Below are 20312 nucleotides of genomic sequence, written 5' to 3'. Positions count from 1 at the left end.
GGTTATCAAAAAAAGGGCAAGCTAGTATGAGCTCAGAACCAACCCCAAGTGAGTGGGCACCAGGAAATGGGATTTTAAATTTGGACGGTCCTTTTTTAAAAAGAAGTTTTCATATACACATTAAAACGAGCATGTATTTTGTTTTAAATCTAACATTTATTAACTGCTTATATTACTCCATTTTTAATCCTCGCCAATCCCTGAGTTGGACACTGTGAATGTCCCCACTTTTCAGATAAGGAAATTGAGTCACAGTGAGGTTAAGAAACTGCCCAGTCTCTCGCCAAGCCAGGCATTTGCACAGTTGGAACTTAGACTTGCTGGATCCAGAGCTGGTTTAGAGGGAGGCTCTGAGAGTTGGAATTTCATGGCCAGTCCTTTGGAGCCAAAATGAGCGTGTAATTTGACCTAGCGTTTGCACTTCTAGGATTTATCCTAAGGGAATATTCAGACAAGTGCTCTGAAATGAATGTTCTGGGATATTCATTACAGCTTTGTATATAATCTTTTAGGTATTAGGGCAAATGTCACATCCTCAAAGAAGCTGTTTGGCTGCCCTAGTCAAGTACAATCACCCCCCAGCTTGCTATCCCATTACTAAATTCTGTCCTCTTTGTAGATCTTTTCATAGGTTGTAGTTGTTTATTGGTTTACCGGTTTATTAGTTGCTTTCCTAACTGGAATGTAAGTTCCATGTAGGCAGGGACCTGCTATCTCTGTCACCTAAAATAGAACCTGCCACATAAAGAGTATTCAGTAAATATCTTTTGAGTGAAATGAATGAATGAATAGCAAAAAATTGGGGAAATTTAAAATCTTAGTCATTAGAGGATCGATTTGCTAAATTATGGCCTATCTATGCAATAGAATACTGTGCAGTCATTACAAATGATTGTGGAGATTTTCTCCTTCATAAAGATAAGCTCTGCCTATTGCTGGGTGAAAAAAGCAGGTGATGCATGTTTAAGATGATCCCTGTACTGGTCAGGGCTCCTGGTAGCCAGCCTCAGAATCTACTTTACTGAATTAAAGCAGAAAACAAAATAGTTTATTCTAGGCTACTGGGTAACTCACAGACCCTGTAAGATGCAAGGAGGGCCTCCACAGACAGGACACACGATTGGGAGCACAACACTTGAGTTCTGCATCACCTCAACAGCTGACTAGCTGTGCAACCTCTGAAAAAGTTAACTCTTGTAACCTCCATGTTCTTCAAGCAAACACAGATGACAAAACCTGCCCTGTCTACACCTCAGGACTGCCATTAGGGCAAATGAGATGCAAGCCCTTTGAAAAGTTAAAAAATGAGCTCCATCTGGTGCCTGGCTGGCTTGGTCGATAGAGCATGCGACCCTTGCTTTTGGGGCTGTGAGTTCGAGCGCCACTTTGGGTGTGGAGATTACTTTAAAAAAATAAATGAACGAATGAAAAAAACAATAGGGTATGAAACCAAGTTAAAAAAAAGTACTGTGTAACATTTACATCACTATTCAAAAAGATAAGAAATAACAAGTGTTGGTGAGGATGTGGAGAAAAGCTCTTGTGCACTCTTGGTGGGAATGTAACAGCCACTTTGGAAAACACCATGGAGGTTCCTCAAAAAATTAAAAATAGAAATACCGTATGATCCAATTATTCTACTATTATTTATCCAAAGAAAGCAAAAACACTAATTTGAAAAGACAATATGCACCCCTGTGTTTACTGCAGCATTTTTCACAATAGCCAAAATGTGGAAACAACCTAAGTGTCCACTGATAGATGAATGGATAAGGAAGATGTGTGTGTGTGTCTACACAAACACACACACAATGGAATATTACATAGCCATAAAAAAGATGAAATCTTGCCATTTGAGACAACATGGATGGATCTGGAAGGTATTATACTAAGTGAAATAAGTCAGACTGAGAAAGGTAAATACCATGTGATTTCATTCATATGTGGAACCCGAAAAAAAAAAAAAAAAGAATTGGGGGCGCCTGGGTGGCATAGCGGTTAAGCGCCTGCCTTCGGCTCAGGGCGTGATCCTGGCGTTATGGGATCGAGCCCCACATCAGGCTCTTCTGCTATGAGCCTGCTTCTTCCTCTCCCACTCCCCCTGCTTGTGTTCCCTCTCTCGTTGGCTGTCTCTCTCTCTGTCGAATAGATAAATAAAATATTTAAAAAAAAAAAAAAGAATAAACAAAAAACAGAATCAGACCTGTAAATACAGAGAATAAACTAATGGTTACCAGTGGGAAGGGCGGAGGAGGGAGATGGGCAAAATGGGTGAAGGGGAGTGGGCGATACAGGCTTCCAGTTATGAAATGAAAAAGGCACAGAATAGGGAACACAGTCAGTGATACTGTAATAGCGTTGTATGGTGACAGATGGTAGCCGCACTTGTGGCGAGCATAGCATAAAGTATAGAGAAGCAGAATCACTATGTTGTACACCTGAAACTAATGTAACATTGTGTGTAAACTATGCTAAAAAAATCTAAAGAAAAAAAAATTTACATCCTTGTTATCCAGTGATTCTAAATGTGTGAACATATATATACTTCCTTCTAAAGCCATATTACTCAGCAGTGAGATGCCACTGGGATACCATTGGTCCTCTGCATTTACTAACCGTACATCACTAAGCATTAAATTACACATGGCAGTGGTCTAAACAAAAAGGTTGGTAATTTTGGCAGTTGTGCTTGCTAAGCTTGTGCTAAAATCTCCTTCCACGTGCCTTTAGTCACACTCCCTGTGGGGTTACCTCTGCTTCAGGCCTGTCCTTTTCTCAAGGCTCAGTAAGCTTGCCATTTGCGGGGAACATGCTGTTTTCATCTCTGAGATCTGCAGTGTCTAGCATCAAAGCTTGGCTTCTCCCTGAAAGTCTTCCCTAAGCAGCATCCCAAGGGCTGACCTCTGGAGCATCAGTGTCCAAAGTCACTGTCAACCAACGCTTCATGTGTGATTTGGGCAACTGATCAGGTATCTTTTAAAGGCTAGATTTAATAAGTTTTTTAATTTGCTTATAATTCTATTTTTTGGATATATTTTTAAAGATTTTATTCATTTATTTATTTTAAAGAGAGAAAATGAGCAGGGGGAGGGGCAGGGGGACAAGCAGACTCCCTGCTGAGCAGGGAGCCTGACGCAGGGATGCATCCCAGGACCCCGAGATCATGACCTGAGCCGAAGTAAGATGCTTAACCGACTGAGCCACCCAGGTGCCCCTTTTTTTTGGATTTTTTTTTTTTTTTTTTTTTACTGTTTGGTTTTCATTGTCCACCTGTAGTTAGGGAAAAACAGGTTAAAAAGGACTTTGATGTTCCTGAAACCAGGCATGTGTTGTAAGGTGGGATGATGTTCCTATTTCCTGTATGTCCAGAAGCCTTTCCTGGCAGAGCTTTTAGCCCCGGAGACTTTCATCTTCATCTTGCACGAAGGATACAATTTGGTCCTGACGCACGGATTATAGAAGCTGCTGAGCGTCCACACAATCTGTTATGCTAAATCACACCTGGTGTCTGCACAGAGAAGGCCCTGGCAAGCTTCCTCACCACTGGGACCAAAGCCTCTGACTCTGACGCCAAAACATGGCAGTGTTGCAGGGAGCCTTCCGAGAGCCTGGCTCACTGGCATGGTAAATTAACCTGCTTGTTCTCACGTTAAATGCTTTATGAAAATTTACTGGGCGATAAAAGAGGGAAGAAAACCCAAGTGGTTCTGCACTGAGTCTGCCTGGAACCAGTGAAGGAATGAAGCTGCCGAGAAAGTCAACATGAAGAGCTGGCAAGAGGACAACGTGTACAACATAATGAAAATCAAGTGTGGTGCAGGCCATTGCATTGTTTTCTTAGCATTTTCTTAAGGAAGACATTGAATTACAGAAGAGCTGGTGTTCGTGAGCTAGGTAAAATGACACTGGGCTCTGCCGCTTTCTCCGTGCTACCCATTTCCAGAGGAATGATGGCATGCTCCAATAGACTGCAAAAAGAAACCTCCTCCCATGTGGCGTGGTCCTTGAGAAGGGCCCTTTGCAATAACCAAACCATAGTTACCAAAGGGCAGAACCTGCCTTTTGAAAAAATAAAATGTTCTGATGGCTGTTATTGTCCCCCATTCTTCAATTTTCCGCATTATATTTTTCTTCTCTTTTCCTTGTTGATTTTTTACAATATTTTTGGAAGATTTTATTTATTTGACACAGAGAGGGAGAAAGACAGAGAGAGAGGGAGCTCAAGTAGGCAGAGCAGCAGGCAGAGGAGGGAGAAGCAGGCTCCCCGCTGAGCAGAGAGCCCCATGCAGGACTCAGTCCCAGGACCATGGGATCATGACCTGAGCGGAAGGCAGGCGCTTAACTGACTGAGCCACCCAGGCGCCCCTCCTTGATTTTAGAATAAAATAAAATGTCAAAAGAGTAGGATGGAGAAGTTCTACTCTTTAAAATACCTATAAATTTTGGGGCACTGGCTGGCTTGGTTGGCGGAGCATGTGACTTGATCTCATGGTTGTGAGTTTGAGCTTCACATTGGGTGTAGAAATTACTTAAAAATAAAATCTTAAAAAAAAATAATGGAGGCGCCTGTGTGGCTTAGTTGTTTGAGTGTCAGACTCTTGGTTTTGGCTTAGGTCATGATCTCATGGCTTGTCGAATCGAGCCCCACGTTGGGCTTTGCATTCAGCAGGGAGTCTGCTTGAAAGATTCTCTCCCTCTGCCTCTCTCCCCACTCTCTCTCTCAAATAAATAAATGAATCTTTAAAAAACAATAATAATAAAATAAAATACCTATGACCTTGCCACTTGCCAAAAAGAAACAAAGCCTTTTTGATGGCCACTTCCTTTGGGAAATAATAGGAAGCAAGACAAAGAGCAACAACAACAAACCATGAAAAATAAATGATTAGCTACTATAAAATGAAATGTGGGTATATATTTGAGCAACAGAAAGAAAAATCTATCAAAGATGACTGGATTAAGAAGTTGTGGTCCATATATACGATGGAATATTACTCAGCTATCAGAAAGAACGAGTTCTCAACATTTGCTGCAACATGGACAGCACTGGAGGAGATAATGCTAAGTGAAATAAGTCAAGCAGAGAAAGACAACTATCATATGATTTCTCTCATCTATGGAACATAAGAACTAGGATGATTGGTAGGGGAAGAAAGGGATAAAGAAAGGGGGGCTAATCAGAAGGGGGAATGAAACATGAGAGACTATGGACTATGAGAAACAAACTGAGGACTTCAGAGGGGAGGGGGGTGGGGGAATGGGATAGACCGGTGATGGGTAGTAAGGAGGGCACGTATTGCATGGTGCACTGGGTGTTATACACAACTAATGAATCATCGAGCCTTACATCGGAAACCGGGGATGTACTGTATGGTGACTAACATAATATAATAAAAAATCATTAAAAAAAAATAAATAAATAAAAATCTACAAAGATAGAACCAACTGGTAAAATCATGCAGGGGATTTTAAAATTCCTTTTCATTTTAAAGCCTCAGCTACATTAAAAGTAGTTTGTGGGAATAATGATCCAGTATAGTGTATTGCAAGAAATACTTCATGTTCTATCTCTGCCATCACAGAGCTTATTCAGTTACCTGATTTCTTCATTCGTGGCTGCCAGGAAGACTAATTAAGAACCCTGTTTGGAATGATGTTCCTCCATGGTGTAAATCTTCTTCCCCAAAATGTGATGTCAAGACCTCATGCCTACAGCTTGCTGAAATTCCCATTATTTTGGTTTGTTGAATTGCAAGGCTGTTCATGCCTTATCATTAGACATTTATACTTCTCTTTGTGAACTTTTATAACCTCCTACTTATGGAGACAAGATTCTTTGTGTCAGCACCTTAGAGAAGTGTTGTGGAAGCAGTTGGCACAGAGACAGGAATTTCCCAGCAGCACCGTGGGCGCAGCGGAGCTCCTGTGTGACCCACCTTAGCACGGCCGTGGGGAGAAGTGGGCTCTATTCGCCTCCAAAATTGTGATGGGCAGGAAAACAGATGTTTTCTCCTCATAGACGTAAAGCTTTGGCTTTTTAAGAAAATTGGTTCTTAATCCTTACAGTAGGGGACAGTTCGGATTAGTTACTAGCAACGTACCTCAAGTGGGCTTGTAACCTAAAGGCGGCCATCAGCCAAAACAGTTGTGAGCGTCACACTAGAACCGTTCAGGCCAGGTGATGGTGACGTGGCTGTTAGCTGCTACATCTCTGAAACCGTGACAGGACTGCCTCATTACATGATGACCCAATCACTCTTGACTTAATCATTCAAAAAGAATGAAAGGCCCACAGACCCTGCCCTGCGTGGGTGGGTAGTCCATGGCACCTGTGGCAAATGGCAGCCTTTTCATCCTTATAATGAAGGTTGGTGCAGAGTCCTTTGATGACACCATTCCCTTTCGCTTGTTTACTTTTATTCTCCCACGCAGACTGCAACCCAGCAGGAGGGCTTTTAAACCCAAACAGTTAATTACCTTCCCTAACCCAGAGACTTCGAGAAACACAAATGTAGCAAGTTGAGAGGGAGAGGGCAGCTTTGCTTGGGGCTGTGCTTTGCACCAGGTGGGAAGGGAGCCACCTTCGCCATCCTCAGGGCAGAGAGAGACCAATTAGAAGGCAAAAGGGAGGGAGGTGGGCCTCGTTCCCACTCCATGTGTACTTTACATTTCTTTTTCAGAAAAGAAAATCCACTGTACTTTCCTATACTGTACTCTGAATCCCAGATCAGAGACCCATGTAAAAACACCCATTCCAAAGACAAAATCGAGTAGCTTCAGGACTAGAGGGCCTCTGGGGATAAAAGTGCTTCCTTCACGCTCCCGAGATGGAAAAGTTGCCCATGGGTAGAGCAGGCTCAAGTGGGGAGCTTCTCCACTTAGCACTCAAGGGACGGTGGAGGGTGGACCTTCTCCCAGTCCAGGCCTGGGCACCAGGAACTTCCACTGTGGAGAGGACTTTAACTGAACTGCGATTCTTGCCCCACCAACCCTACCACTCTTTCCTCCCTCAATGGGGGAGGAAATATAAGGCTTCAGCCCTTATAACCCTAAATTGGAGCTCACCCCTACCCATCTGGAAATCTCTTGTCTTGCTGTCCATTTCCTGGTGCCAGCACCTTCCCTACCTAACACCGTATGTACTGACCAACTGCCTCTTTATTCCTGCCTCTGCCCTCTGCCCTTTTCTGGCTCTCTGCTGGGTGTTAGCCCCTGCTACACACGTATCTAGATTCCCAACTCCCCTGCCTCCTGTCTGAGCCTGAAGTGCCCCCTCCTGTTTCTAAGTCTCGTGGTCTGTTGCACCAACATGAACTCTTTCACTTCTCATTCTATGGGTCTTTCATTGCCACAACTAGATGACACATTCCTCTGTTGATTTATATATCAATATAAAGTTATTTATATACCTTTCCCTATCCTTCCACACCTGTTTCCAGCACCCAGCACTGTGGTTAGCATTGGTTTGATCCCTCTCCTACTGGCGAAAAATTTTTAAAAGCACCAGACTAGAGACATCAGACAGGATCTAGGGATAGTATTCAGGAAATTTTCTTTTCAGAATCACAAAGACTCTTAATGAAAAGGACAGATCCTATCGGTTCTCTAAATGTTTTCACGTATCTGGAGGTTTGACCTTAAGCACATAAAACACCTAACAAGTGATGATGTTGTCTAGTTTTCTTTCCTCTGGATCATCATGTAGACGTGGCTAGTGGCCCCTCAGGGGAAAGCATGCCAAAGCACCCTGTTTCTCCACTCACATATTGTCCTGCCTAGAACAAGTCTCGTGGTCCCTTGTGCCTCTGTTGCCCTGCTAGAAACCAGAAATTATTACCCCTCTGAGGCTGAGAACAAAGAAAATAGTAAGAGTGGGGAGACTCCAGAGCTCCACAGACAAATCTGAGCATGGCAGTTGTTATTCTTATGAGAAAGGCAATACATGCCTTTAGTAGGCAAATACTTTGTCTTTTGAAAAGATTGTATGCAAAGGATACCTCAAAGCCACACTGCTAAATCAAAGTTAACAAGAAATGGAAAAAGCATAGGCAGTCATGCCCACAAAGGACATCTTCTCGGCACTAGCTCCACATTTCCCTAGGAATCTGGGTTTTAGGCCCCTCAGAGGCCCATGGGTATGCCTGGCAAGGTCCTCAAAAAAACCCACAAGACCTGTCACATACAGTTGAGGAGGATCCATCAGAAGCAGGTGGGGGCGGGGCGCCTGGGTGGCCCAGCGGTTAAGCGTCTGCCTTCGGCTCAGGGCGTGTTCCCGGCGTTCTGGGATCGAGCCCCACATCAGGCTCCTCTGCTATGAGCCTGCTTCTTCCTCTCCCACTCCCCCTGCTTGTGCTCCCTCTCTCGCTGGCTGTCTCTATCTCTGTTGAATAAATAAATAAAATCTTTAAAAAAAAAAAAAAAAAGAAGCAGGTGGGGGGAAGGCAAAGTAAAAACATAGAGGGGGTAAAGGTGATGGACAGGACCCAGCAGTTCTAGTCTTAGATATCTACCCAAAAGAATGGATATAGAAAGTAGATTAGAGGTTACTATGGCTGGGGAGTAGGTGGGAATCAGGAAGTATTGCTTAATGCTTATAGAGTTTCTCTTTGGATTGATTAAAAAGGTTTGGATATAGGTAGTCATGATGGTTGCACAACATTATGACAGTAACAAAGACCATCGAATGGTACACTTAAAAATGGTTAAAATAGGGGTACCCAGGTGGCTCAGTCAGTTAAGCATCTGACTCTTGATTTCAGTTCAGGTCATGATCTCAGGGTTGTGAGATTGAGCCCTGCATAGGCCTCCGCGCTTAGCGCAGGGTCTGCTTGGGATTCTCTCTCCCTCTGCTCCTCCCCCCCAAAAATGGTTAAAATGGATAATTTTATATTGTATGTATTTTATGATAGTTTTTTTTTAATGGGCAAAGGATTTGAAATAGACCTTTCTCCAAAGAAGAGAAAATTGGCTAATAAGCACATGAAAAGATATTCAACATCATTAGTCATCAGGGAAATGCAAATCAAAACCACATTGAGCATGGTGAGAGACCACTTCACACCCACTAGGATGGCTCTAATCAAAAAGATCATAACAAATGTTGGTGAGGATGTAGAGAGTGATTGGAACCTTCATACACTGCTCTTCGAAATATAAATTGACACAGCCACCTTGGAAACAGTTAATGGTTCCTCAAAAGATCAAACATAGAGTGACCTTATGACCTAGCAATTCTCCTTTCTCCTAGGTATGTACCGAAGAGAAATGAAAACAGATAACCAGAGATGCCTGGGTGGCTCAGTCAGTTAAGCATCTGCCTTCAGCTCAGGTCATGATCCTGGGCTCCTGGGCAGGGAGCCTGCTTCTCCCTCTCCCTGCTGTTCCCCCTGCTTGTGCTCTGTCTCTCCTCTCTCTCTGACAAATAAATAAAAAAAAGAAAGAAAACAGATAACCATACAAAAATTTGTACATGAATGTTCATAGCAGCATTTTTCCTAGTAGCCAAAGGCCAAAACAAACCAAATGTTCATTAACTGGTAACAGATGAACTAAAAGTGGTATATCCATACAATGGAATATTATTTGGCAATAAAGAGGGAAATACCGATAGGTGCTACAGTGTGACAAACCTTGAAACATTGTACTAACCAGTCACAAAATATCACATATGGCATGATTCCATTTATATGAAATGTCCAGAATAAGCAGATCTACAGAGAAACAAGATAGATTAGTGGTTGCTCAGAGCTGGGAGGGTTCGGGGGGAATATGGGAGTTTCTTTTGGGGATGATAAAAATATTCTAAAATTGATTGTGGCAATGGTTGCACAACTCTGAACACACTAACAGGTGTTGAATTATGTACTTAAAATGGGTGCATTATTTTATTTGAGCTTTATATCAATAAAGCTGTTGGGGTGCCTGAGTGGCTCAGTCGTTAAGCATCTGCCTTCAGCTCAGCGCGTGATCCTGGCGTTCTGGGATCGAGCCCCATGGCAGGCTCTTCCACTGGGAGCCTGCTTCTTCCTCTCCCACTCCCCCTGCTTATGTTCCCTCTCTCGCTGGCTGTCTCTCTGTCGAATGAATGAATAAAATCTTTAAAAAAAAAAAAAAAAGCTGTTAACCAAAAAAATCACAAGCCTAAAAGTAATCTCCCCCAAATTATTTCCCACAAATAACAAGTAAAATGTAGTTAACTTGTCATTAACTTGTTTTTTTAATTGAAGTACAATTAATATACAGTGTCATATTAATTTCAGGTGTACAATACAACGATTGAACAGTTCTATATATTACTCAGTGTTCATCAAAGTGTACTCTTAATCCCCTTTATCTATTTCACCCCTTCTCCCATCTACCTCCCTTCTGGCAACCACCATTTTGTTCTCTATTTAAGAGTCTGTTTTCGTCTCTTTTTTTGTTAATTTGTTTTGTTTCTTAAATTCCACATATGAGAGGCAGCTGGGTGGCTCAGTTGGTTAAGCATCTGACTCTTGATTTCAGCTCAGGTCAAGATCTCAGGGTCATGGGATCAAGGCCCACACTGGGCTCCATGCTGAGCACAGAGTCTGCTTGTCCCTCTCCCTCTGCTCCTACCCCTGCTCGCTCTCTCTCTCTCTCTCTCAAATAAATAAATAAATAAATAAATAAATAAATAAATAAATAAATAAATATATTTTTTAAAACTCCACATATGAGTAAAATAATATGTTATACATCATTTTTTTTAACATTTTATTGTGGAAATATTCTAATACAGATGGTCCCCAACTTATGGTGGTTCAATTTAGCATTTTTCAACTTCACAGTGGTGCAAAAGTGATACACATTCAGTAGCAGCTGCACTTTACATTTTGAATTTGGATCTTTTTTGGGCTAGCAATAGGCAGTAAGATTCTCTGTCATGATGCTGGGCAGCAGCAGGGAGCTCAGCTCCCAGTCAGCCACATGATCACAAAGGTAAACAACCAAGAGACTGACAACCATCTGTACCATACAGCCACTCTATTTTTTCACTTTCAGTACAGTATTCAATAAATTACGTGAGATATTCAGCACTTTATTATGAAACAGGCTTTGTTGTTAGGTGATTTTGCCCAATCATAGACTAGTATAAGTGTTCTGAGCATGTTTAAAGTAGGCTAGGCTTACATATGACGTTCAGTAGGTTAGGTGAATTAAACACATTTTCCACTTAACAATATTTATTGACTTATAATAACTTCAAATTACAATGAGTTTATTTGGACATAACCCCATCATAAGTTGAGGAAGATCTGTATATACAAATGTAAAGAGAATAGTGTCAAGAGTCCCCATGTATTCACCAGTTAGCTTCAAAAATTATCAACATTTTAGAGGCACTTTAAGAAATTTTTTTCTAAATTGTATTACAAAAATTTTAAACATCACAGAAGTTGATGGAATGAATGAATACCGTTATACCTACCTCCTATATTCTCCCATTAACGTTTTACACAGTAAAAACTTGTCCACTTATCTGTCCTTCTATCCATCCATCAATTCATTTACTTTTTAATTAATTTCAAATTAAGTTGCAGACAGCAGCAGTAGACTTCCCCTTAAATACTTCTGTGTGTATATCACTGACTACAGTTCAATATTTGTTTACCATCCTCTTTGCTCTTTTGTGGTAAAATTTATATAAAATGAAACAAATTTTAAGCATACTTCCTGTGAATTTTGATGAAAGTATAGGCCCGTATGACTTAAATTAAAGCCATTTTTAAAATGTCTTTTAAAAACATTTTTAATTGCTCAGAGACCTTCAAAATAAATTCTTTTCATAGATTTATTGTATTCTAGTGTTGTTTCTTATGGGTTTTCTCTTTTTCCATTAAATCTCTGAGGGGCAGAAATGCCAGCTGCATGTTATGAACTATCCGTCCATACACCCTGAGCCTTCTTAGTCCTTTCAATGAAAGCTGATTTGGCATTTCACTATAAACTTGTGTTTTAATGTACCTTTTATAATTAACACATCAGAGACTTTGCTCTACGCAAGTGTACACTTTCAGAATAAACAGAGTACCTAGAATGTAATAATTTGTGGGATAAATCAGTGAGTGAAAATTTTTTCACTTTTTTTATTGTGGTATCGTATGTATAACAAAATTTACCATCTTAGCCATGTTTAAGTGTACAGTTCAGTTGTTACTGGTACATTCACACCGTTGTGCAACCACTACCACCATCATCCCTGTGACTCTTCATCTTGTAAAACTGAAACCCTGTACTCATTAAACACTAACTCCCCATTCCCTCCTCCCCCCAGCACCTGGCAACCACTATTCTACTTTCTCACTACTCTAAATACCTCATTGAAGTAAAATCACAACAATATTTGTCTTTTTGTGATTGCCTTATTTTACTTACCCTAATGTCCTCAAGGTTCATCCATGTTGTAGCGTCTGTCAGATTTCCTCTCCTTTTAAAGTTGAATAATATTTCATTGTACATACGTAATAACACATTTTGCTTATCCATTGTTCTGTCAGTGGACACTTAGGTTGCTTCCACATTTTAGCAGTGATGAATAATGCTGCTATAAGCACAGGTGCACAGATAATCTCCTTAAGACCCTGCCTTCAGTGCTTTGGTGTATATACCCGGAAGTGAAGTTGCTGGATCATATGGTAATTCCATTTTTAATTTTTTGAGGAACTGCCATATAATTTTCTATAGCGGCTATAATTTACATTCCCACCAACAGCACACTAGGGTTCCAATTTATCCACATCCTCACCAACACTTGTTTTTTTCTGTTTTTGTTATGTTGTGTTTTGTTTTGTTTTATAGTAGCCATCCTAATAGGTGTGAAGTGGTATCTCAGTGTAGTTGTGATTTGTTTCCCTAATGATCAGTGATGTTGAGCATCTTTTCATGTGCTTATTGGCCATCCATTTTTCTTCTTTGGAGAAATGTCTATTCATGTCCTTTCCCATTTTTGAATTGTGTTGGTTTTTGGGTTTTTTTTTTTTAATTGTGTTGGTTTTTTGTTGTTGAGTATTAGGAGATCTGTATATAGTCTAGAATATGAATCTTTTATCAGTTGTATGATTTGCAAATATTTTCTCCCAATCTGTGGGCTACCTTTTTTCTCTGCTTATAGTGTCTCTTTTTTATTTTTTATTTTTTAAAGATTTTATTTATTTACGTGACAGAGAGACAGCCAGCGAGAGAGGGAACACAGCAGGGGGAGTGGGAGAGGAAGAAGCAGGCTCCCAGCGGAGGAGCCTGATGTGGGACTCGATCCCGGATCGCCAGGATCACGCCCTGAGCCGAAGGCAGACGCTTTAACGACTGCGCTACCCAGGCGCCCCTATAGTGTCTCTTGAAGTACAGATACTTTTTAATTTTCATGAAGTCCAGTTTGTCTATTTTTTTCTTTGCTGTTACCCATGAATGAAATTTTAAACTAGTTGACTCATGGTATATGCAGTATTGTTGTCGATTTTCTTCTTTCAAAAACAAGCACACCAAGATTTCTTTTCCATGTGGAAAAAACAATGGGATAGAAAACTCAACACTATCACCATCCTAAAGAAACACTACCACATTGTAATAATTAATGAGAATTTATTTGCCTTTTGTCCAGTGCAGTCACTACCACCGTCTCTGGGATCATGATAAATTTTTATACATTTATGAGAAAAATACAGTAACGTAGTTTACAAGTGATGACCTGTTTTATGTCACAAGCACTTCTTTTTTAAAATATAAATGTATAAAAGAAGTTATATGAAAAAGGAGATCCTTCCATTGGAAAGTTCACTCCCAATTTTGTATTTTAAACCAAACGACCTCAACATTTTCATAATTTTTTTCACATAGATACTGATAGCAAGGCCATCTGCCCAGAGTTTGTTGTCCATGCCTGTGACATCATTTTACAAATCAGATAAAATGAAAGTAAGATGGACAAATTCAGAAAAGACGGAATTCAGTAGTGTTTTTGAGGCTGTGGCCTGGCAATTTGCCTTTTGCACAATGAAATATTAATTGCACATTTTTAAAAATCACCAAGGTTATGCATCTCCCCGGAGTCTAGAAGGTCTTTCGTATTTCTTAATTACCAAATCGGGGTTCGGCTGCTCAGCTTTCTCCCTGCTCCTGTTGCATCAAGGATGCCCTTGCGGTTTCCTCTGAAAAGGACTATACATTAACATATGAGGTTGGAGTGGGGGGTGGAAGAAGGGAAAGGTGTTAATTCAGATGTTATGAAACTGTGATAATGCTATTATTTAAGGCACTTATTTGGGTATGTTTATACTTTGTAGTTTTATAAATAAACCCAAGGGGCTCCTCCTGGTTGTCACAATCCTCCTTGAATCTCGTATCCTGTCTGTCTCTTCCTATCCGACAGTAGAATTGATGCCGCTCTAATCCCTGGAAGTTGGGAACTAATGAACTGACTGCTGAGCTGCCGCCACGGAGCTTGGTCCCAAACTATACTGTACTTCACACTCGATTTATTCTCCAGATGGCGAGACTGTGCCGCCCTGCCGCGAGGGACCACCTCTTCCACTGGAGTGTAAAAGTGGACGGATGTTGTTTTCTTTGCAGATTTGATCATTCTGAGCTAGAAACTTGCGAGGATGATTAGTTATTAGCTTTAATGGGTGCCAATTGAACCAACTGCACGCATATTTTCTCCTTTAATTTTGGAGTCTGCAGGTCTTGGCGATGGTTGATTTATCCGCTTTCTTACGTCACCCGAGCGTGTCTCTTCCCCAGGTAATAAGAACCGGGTCTCTGAAATCATAGCACGCCTTGGTTCCTGGCCCAGACAGAGTCACATAATACAGTGGCTTATGTATAAGGACAAGTTTATTAGCCACTGGTCCACTGCACTGAGCAGCCCGTGGCACGAAATATCGATTGACTGCGGGAAGTTTGGTGACACCACTTTTTATTTAGAACAGGGGCCAGTGAAGATTCTGATGGGTGCCAACTTTCTTTGTGACCTCTACAGGGTTCACCTCTGGAATCAGACATGCTACAGAACACACTGTGGTAATTAGTCTCTGCAAAGATCTAATGTAACTGTTGGGAAAGGCCTTAATTCCATTATTCTGTTTTTTTCCAGGTTGTCAGATTTTAGTGGGGCAAGTTCATCCTACATTAAGAAAAGCTTACCAAGGCCGTTCTGTAGTGTTAACACAATTGGAGTGCAGTTCCTTCTAAACCTCATTTTGAACAACCTGTCTTGCCACTAGAATGTAAGACACCCTTCCCCCCCAAAAAAAATCTTTTTTGAGGGGCCTCTTTTTATTTAATTTCCTTTTCCTTCTTTCTCACCAGGGAACATTACCTCCCAATAATCTCAGCAGATCACTTATATAGCCTTTCAGAGAAGGGGGTGTCTGCCAGGCTGTGTCTTACTGATCCCCTGAATGAGAGGGAAGTTAGAAGGGCAGTCAGGGCCAAACAGGAGCCAAAGAAAAAGAGAGAGTGTAAGTGTGAAGGGAGCAAGGTGATGCAAAGGAGAGAGCTGTGAGAAAGAGACTGGTATCAGGGAGAGAGGGCGGGAGAAAGGGAGGGAGAGAACAGAATGAACAGAATTTCTTTCTTTTCACAACTGGGTGGATTGTGGCTCTCTCTAGCTGAGCACCCAGAACTAAACTTAATTGTTCTTAGAAACTGCCTTCCTCTCACCCAACAGATGGCATGGGTGTGTTTGCTAGCACAGTAACATATTTCACCATTAAAGCACCAAAAAGAAAAAAAAAATCAACATACTTGTTGGTTGGTGTAAATTCAGTGAAGTTGTTGGATATTTTGGGATACATAGCAGAGGGATGCACACTTAGTTTATGTAAATTGCAGCAAGCAACAGCCTGTTAATAAGGGTGTTGTGTGGCAATATACCTCCAAAGCCATCATCTTTTTTTGGAAAGGTACAGAATGATGAAGTGGAAAGAGCTTGTTTTCATTCTGAGCCAAAAAAAAAAAAAAAAAATCTAACAAAATGCTGAGTATTCACTGTTTGTTATTATAACATGAAAAGTACTAATCAGATTATGCCTAAAATTGGAATTAGGTACTTCATTTGCAGCCAATTTCACAAGGGTTGAATTTTGCTAAGTAAACCAGAATGTGCTGAAACCATGGTAATCTGACTTTAGATAAAAATCACAAACGGGTTTAGAACACGAGCTTTGAAAAAAACAGTCCCTTTCTAATCCACATGAAACAACAAAACAGCTTAGAGGTCAGATTTTGTTCGACACCAACATGAACAATTTCGGAAGTTGACCTTGCCAGGGATCCTGCACCTTGGGCACACACGCAGATTAAAGTAGAGTATATGGGGCGCCTGGGTGGCTCAGTCATTAAGCATCTGCCTTCAGCTCAGGGCGTGATCCCAGAGTCCTGGGATCAAGCCCCACATCAGGCTCCTCTGCTGGGAGCCTGCTTCTTCCTCTCCCACTCCCCCTGCTTGTGTTCCCTCTCTCACTGGCTGTCTCTCTCTCTGTGTCAAATAAATAAATAAAATCTTTTAAAAAATAAATTAAAAAAGTAGAGTATAGATGATGATTCAAGTAATCCAAGTTTTAAAATGCCTTTCAGGCTAAATGATCTAGTTTGTCCCTTTCCATTTTCCATTCACTCTGTCCCAGTAGACCCTTGACAAGCCCAATCTGCTACTGAAAGAAATCCTGGAAGTTGAAATATTTACAAGGTGGAGCAATCCTGAGTTTGTAGCTGTGCAGTCTACATGGAGCATAACACATTTTAGGTTCTCAGAGGCCATGGATCTAAATGCCCACACTGCCAAAGAGCTGAAGGCGTTTCTCTCAACAGCTCTAGATGTTCTTGGAACCATGACACTGAGCTCACTTCCACTCTTCACCTTCAGGATTTTCCTAGTTAGTGAATGTAACAAAAAGGCATGGCAGGGCAAGCGGGTGAGTTTTATAGCTGTGGAATAGCCCACAGCACAATGTGGAACCAAGCCACTGTTGGCCGGATCGTCCTTTACTTTAGCTAGTGTGCGCGCTCTCTTGCTTTTGTCTAAGCTTGGCCTAATTATCCGCAGTCAGAGCTCTGTAAATCAGGGCTCCACGGGGCTGTCTTAAACTGCTCTACGTATTCTGTTTCCATCTGACCTGACAACTCTAAGCCACTGTTTCCTCACACTGTTTAACTCAGACCACATTTGGAAGCCTTCCCTGCTCCCACTCGGTCGTAGACCTACATCCGTCTGTTTTAAATCTACTGTCCTGGCTTGTCTTGTTGATTAGACCTAAACCCAGTATCGGCTCTCATAATTCTCTTTTTGTCTCCGCTTTGGTTTGCTATTTTCCCAGATCAGTATTGCTGTTCAAATGGCTGTATATTGTTAAGACTTTTTTTTTTTTAAACCACATTCGTCAGCAGTGAGAAGCTTTAAAGTTTTATTAGTATCATAAAAACCCTTCCCAAATGAAACTACTTTTGATAAGTGTTCATTCTGACAATGAGAATTTGTTGAGGGCTGTTGGCAAGTTGAAGGAATTTGTTTTTGAAACTGAAATTGGCAGGAAGTAATGACCCCAAGTGCTTTCTTTCTCTCGACTCCAACCGCCAGCCCCTCAACATGTGCCTTTCTCTCCCCACCCCCTTCCCCACCTTCAACACCCCAACTCGGAGCCAATAAATAACATGTTTGGTTTCATACAGTTTTTCTAGGGACAATTCATATACTGAAGCAGGCTTCAGGCTTTCAACATTTCAGCTTTTCTTAACTATGGAGCACAGACTGTCAAATCAAAGGGGGGAAAATGTATTTGTCTTCCGCTTCATGAAGAGATTTCTTGGTGGTATTATTGTCTTCCATCTGAATAAGTTGGAGCTTTTTTGTACTGTGGACTGTCATTTTCCTGTGAGCGTCTTCTTAATTGAATGTCAAGATTCAACTCACTTGCAAAAAAATTTTAAGTGACTAAAAAACATGACACATGTGGAAAGAGAAAAACAAATCCTTATTATTTCCCTAATGTGAATATGCTGACAGACGAAACTACCATTATCTATATTTATGTAGTTCCTTATATTTATTAAATGAGAAAATGCAGGTAGAAGACTTAGAACCCTGCCTAGAGCTTAGTAAATGCTCAGTAAACGTTACCTGTTAGTTATTTTACCTTTGTAGTTGGAAAGCAATGCTAATGCGCACAGTACTGTTTAAGAAGCGTACCAGTATGCGTTACGGTGGCTGTCATCTCTGTTACAGTCATCTTGAGTGAAGTCTGGAAATCAATCTCTTGTCTGTCAGATTGGACAACTTGTTTCAAATACCATTTATTTGCTGGACAGGAAATGTGTAGATACAGTCATGGTGCTCACTGAACCCACATAGCAGGTTCACGGTCAGTTGGATTGTGTTTCCTCTCAATGATAAGTAAACTTAGAAGATATATTTTATTGACACTGATAGAATGAAGCTCGACTGAGAATAGTAAAAACTCTTGAAGACTTTGATCTGGGCCCAACTGAAAAGTGTGTGAGAGTCAACTCGGTGTCCAGCGGTCTGGCCGAAGAGGACCTGGAGACCCTCCTGCAGTCCCGGGTCCTTCCCTCTAGCCTGATGCTGCCAAAGGTGGAAGGTCCTGAAGAAATTCAGTGGGTGAGTAGCTAATGCTTTGCTTTAATTAAAGACTCAGGAGCAGCTATGAAGGAGTAGTAGAAGAGAAGGATTTGGGTGCCGCAGATTTTGAAAACACACAGAGCAGAGAGAAAGGGAGCCAAGGGAAAGGAGGGCACCCAAGAGACTGTTTCCCTCACACAAGGAGAGCCTGGCTTTACCTAGAGTGTTCAGAGGAACAACTCTGCTCTCAGGATGATGCTTCCGCTCCCTACTCAGACTTGCGGTTTGGCCAGAACAGCCTCCTTGGAAGCCTCACAGAGCAGTCCTTGGAAACTGGCTTGCCCAGGAATTGGATCACTCCTCACGGCCTGCCAGGCCCTAACCTCCACCTGGAAGAGCAGTGAAGTAAATGGCTCTCACCCAGGTTCATTTGCAGTCTTCATAGACAGCGAAAGCACATTAGCCACGAAGGAAAAAATGAACCTAGAGGAGGAGAGGGAAAGGTCACTCCTGAGGGCAGCTAGAGGAAGAAACAGGAAGCTTTTAACTAGTGGTTTTAATTAGCACAGATATTATTTCCTGAACAGCTCTCTAGTCCATCCTTTTTAAATTGCTGACAGGTGTGTGTGTGTTTCATGACAGACTTTTCAGCCAATAAAAACCTGGCATGTCAAATTACTTAAGAAAACTTTGAAATGGGCCTAATTATGCTATGATTGTTTTCATTGTTCAAGGAGGGGGAGGCTAGATTTTATTTAGGGGTTGCTATGATTTTGCAGATCTCTGCTGAATAACATACCTGCCCATTGTGCCGCTCCAGGGCAGAGAGCCTGGGACGCATGCACAGTGGTGATTTTGACGCCACATCTGGGATTATCTCTAAGGCTGTGGCTGCAAATGCAGCAATACACGGAATAGTTGTACTACCAGAGGAAACTGCTCACCTTTTTCAGGCATGTAGATGCGTCGAATCTGTACTTTCCAGTGCTGTGGCCACCTGCCCCATGTGGCTACTGAGCGCTTGAAATGTGGCAAGTCCAAATTGAGATGTGCTGTAAGTGCAAAATACACATGGGGTTTTGAAGACTTAGCAGACCCCTCCCCCCCAAAAGAATGTAAATTATCTCAGTAATTTTTATATTGACCGCATGTGGAAATGATAATATTTCAGATATATTGGGTTGAACAAACATTCAAATTAAACTCACCTGTTTCATTTTCCTCTTTTGATGTAGCTACTAGAAAATTCAGAATTACGTCCGTAGCTGCCATTATTTTTCTGCTGGACAGCTCCGTGTTGGAGTCTTCTTGAAGACCCCATGTTCAAAGCCCCATATTTACTTTCTAAACTGGAGTTCTTCTCTCCGAGGTCACCCCTCAGAAGCTGGGAGAAACTGGTTACAGTAGGTTACAATCCCCGAGGCCTCCTACCCCATTCAAATGTGTCTTAAATTGATTGAAATGGAATCTGAAGCCACCGTTCCCTTTTGGTTTCATATTAATGCCTGTTTATCACTGTTATTACCCTTCATTTAAGAGGGGAGGACCCACCCCAGCCTTCAGCTACAGCTTCGTTCGCTGTTTTAAATCCTTGGATAGAAATAGGATTTCTAGTTAACAGAAGTCTTTTGGGCTGTTTATTTTTTCCTCTCCGTTTGTATTTATGTGAAGCATAAAACCCAGAGCCTGATGCACAACTGAAAGATGGGCTTCCTTGTTT

At 41.4% G+C, this 20312-nt stretch overlaps 1 protein-coding gene across 5 annotated transcripts in view; it reads left to right on the top strand.

The window, feature by feature from the left end:
• The window catches only part of CLYBL (citramalyl-CoA lyase), a 249291-nt gene that overhangs the window by 192873 nt on the left and 36106 nt on the right, over positions 1-20312 (top strand). For all 5 annotated transcript variants that reach the window (XM_045810999.2, XM_045810998.2, XM_045810997.2 and 2 more), the window contains exon 3: positions 18443-18631. In XM_045810999.2, coding sequence (XP_045666955.1) covers positions 18443-18631 — 189 coding nt within the window. The remainder of the gene's footprint in view (positions 1-18442; positions 18632-20312) is intronic.

The sequence above is a fragment of the Ursus americanus genome, chromosome 10 (genome assembly GCF_024610735.1).
Source record: "Ursus americanus isolate L20-20 chromosome 10, mUrsAme1.1.p, whole genome shotgun sequence".
Classification (NCBI taxonomy): Eukaryota; Metazoa; Chordata; class Mammalia; order Carnivora; family Ursidae; genus Ursus; species Ursus americanus.
This window is presented reverse-complemented; position numbering and strand designations above follow the sequence as displayed.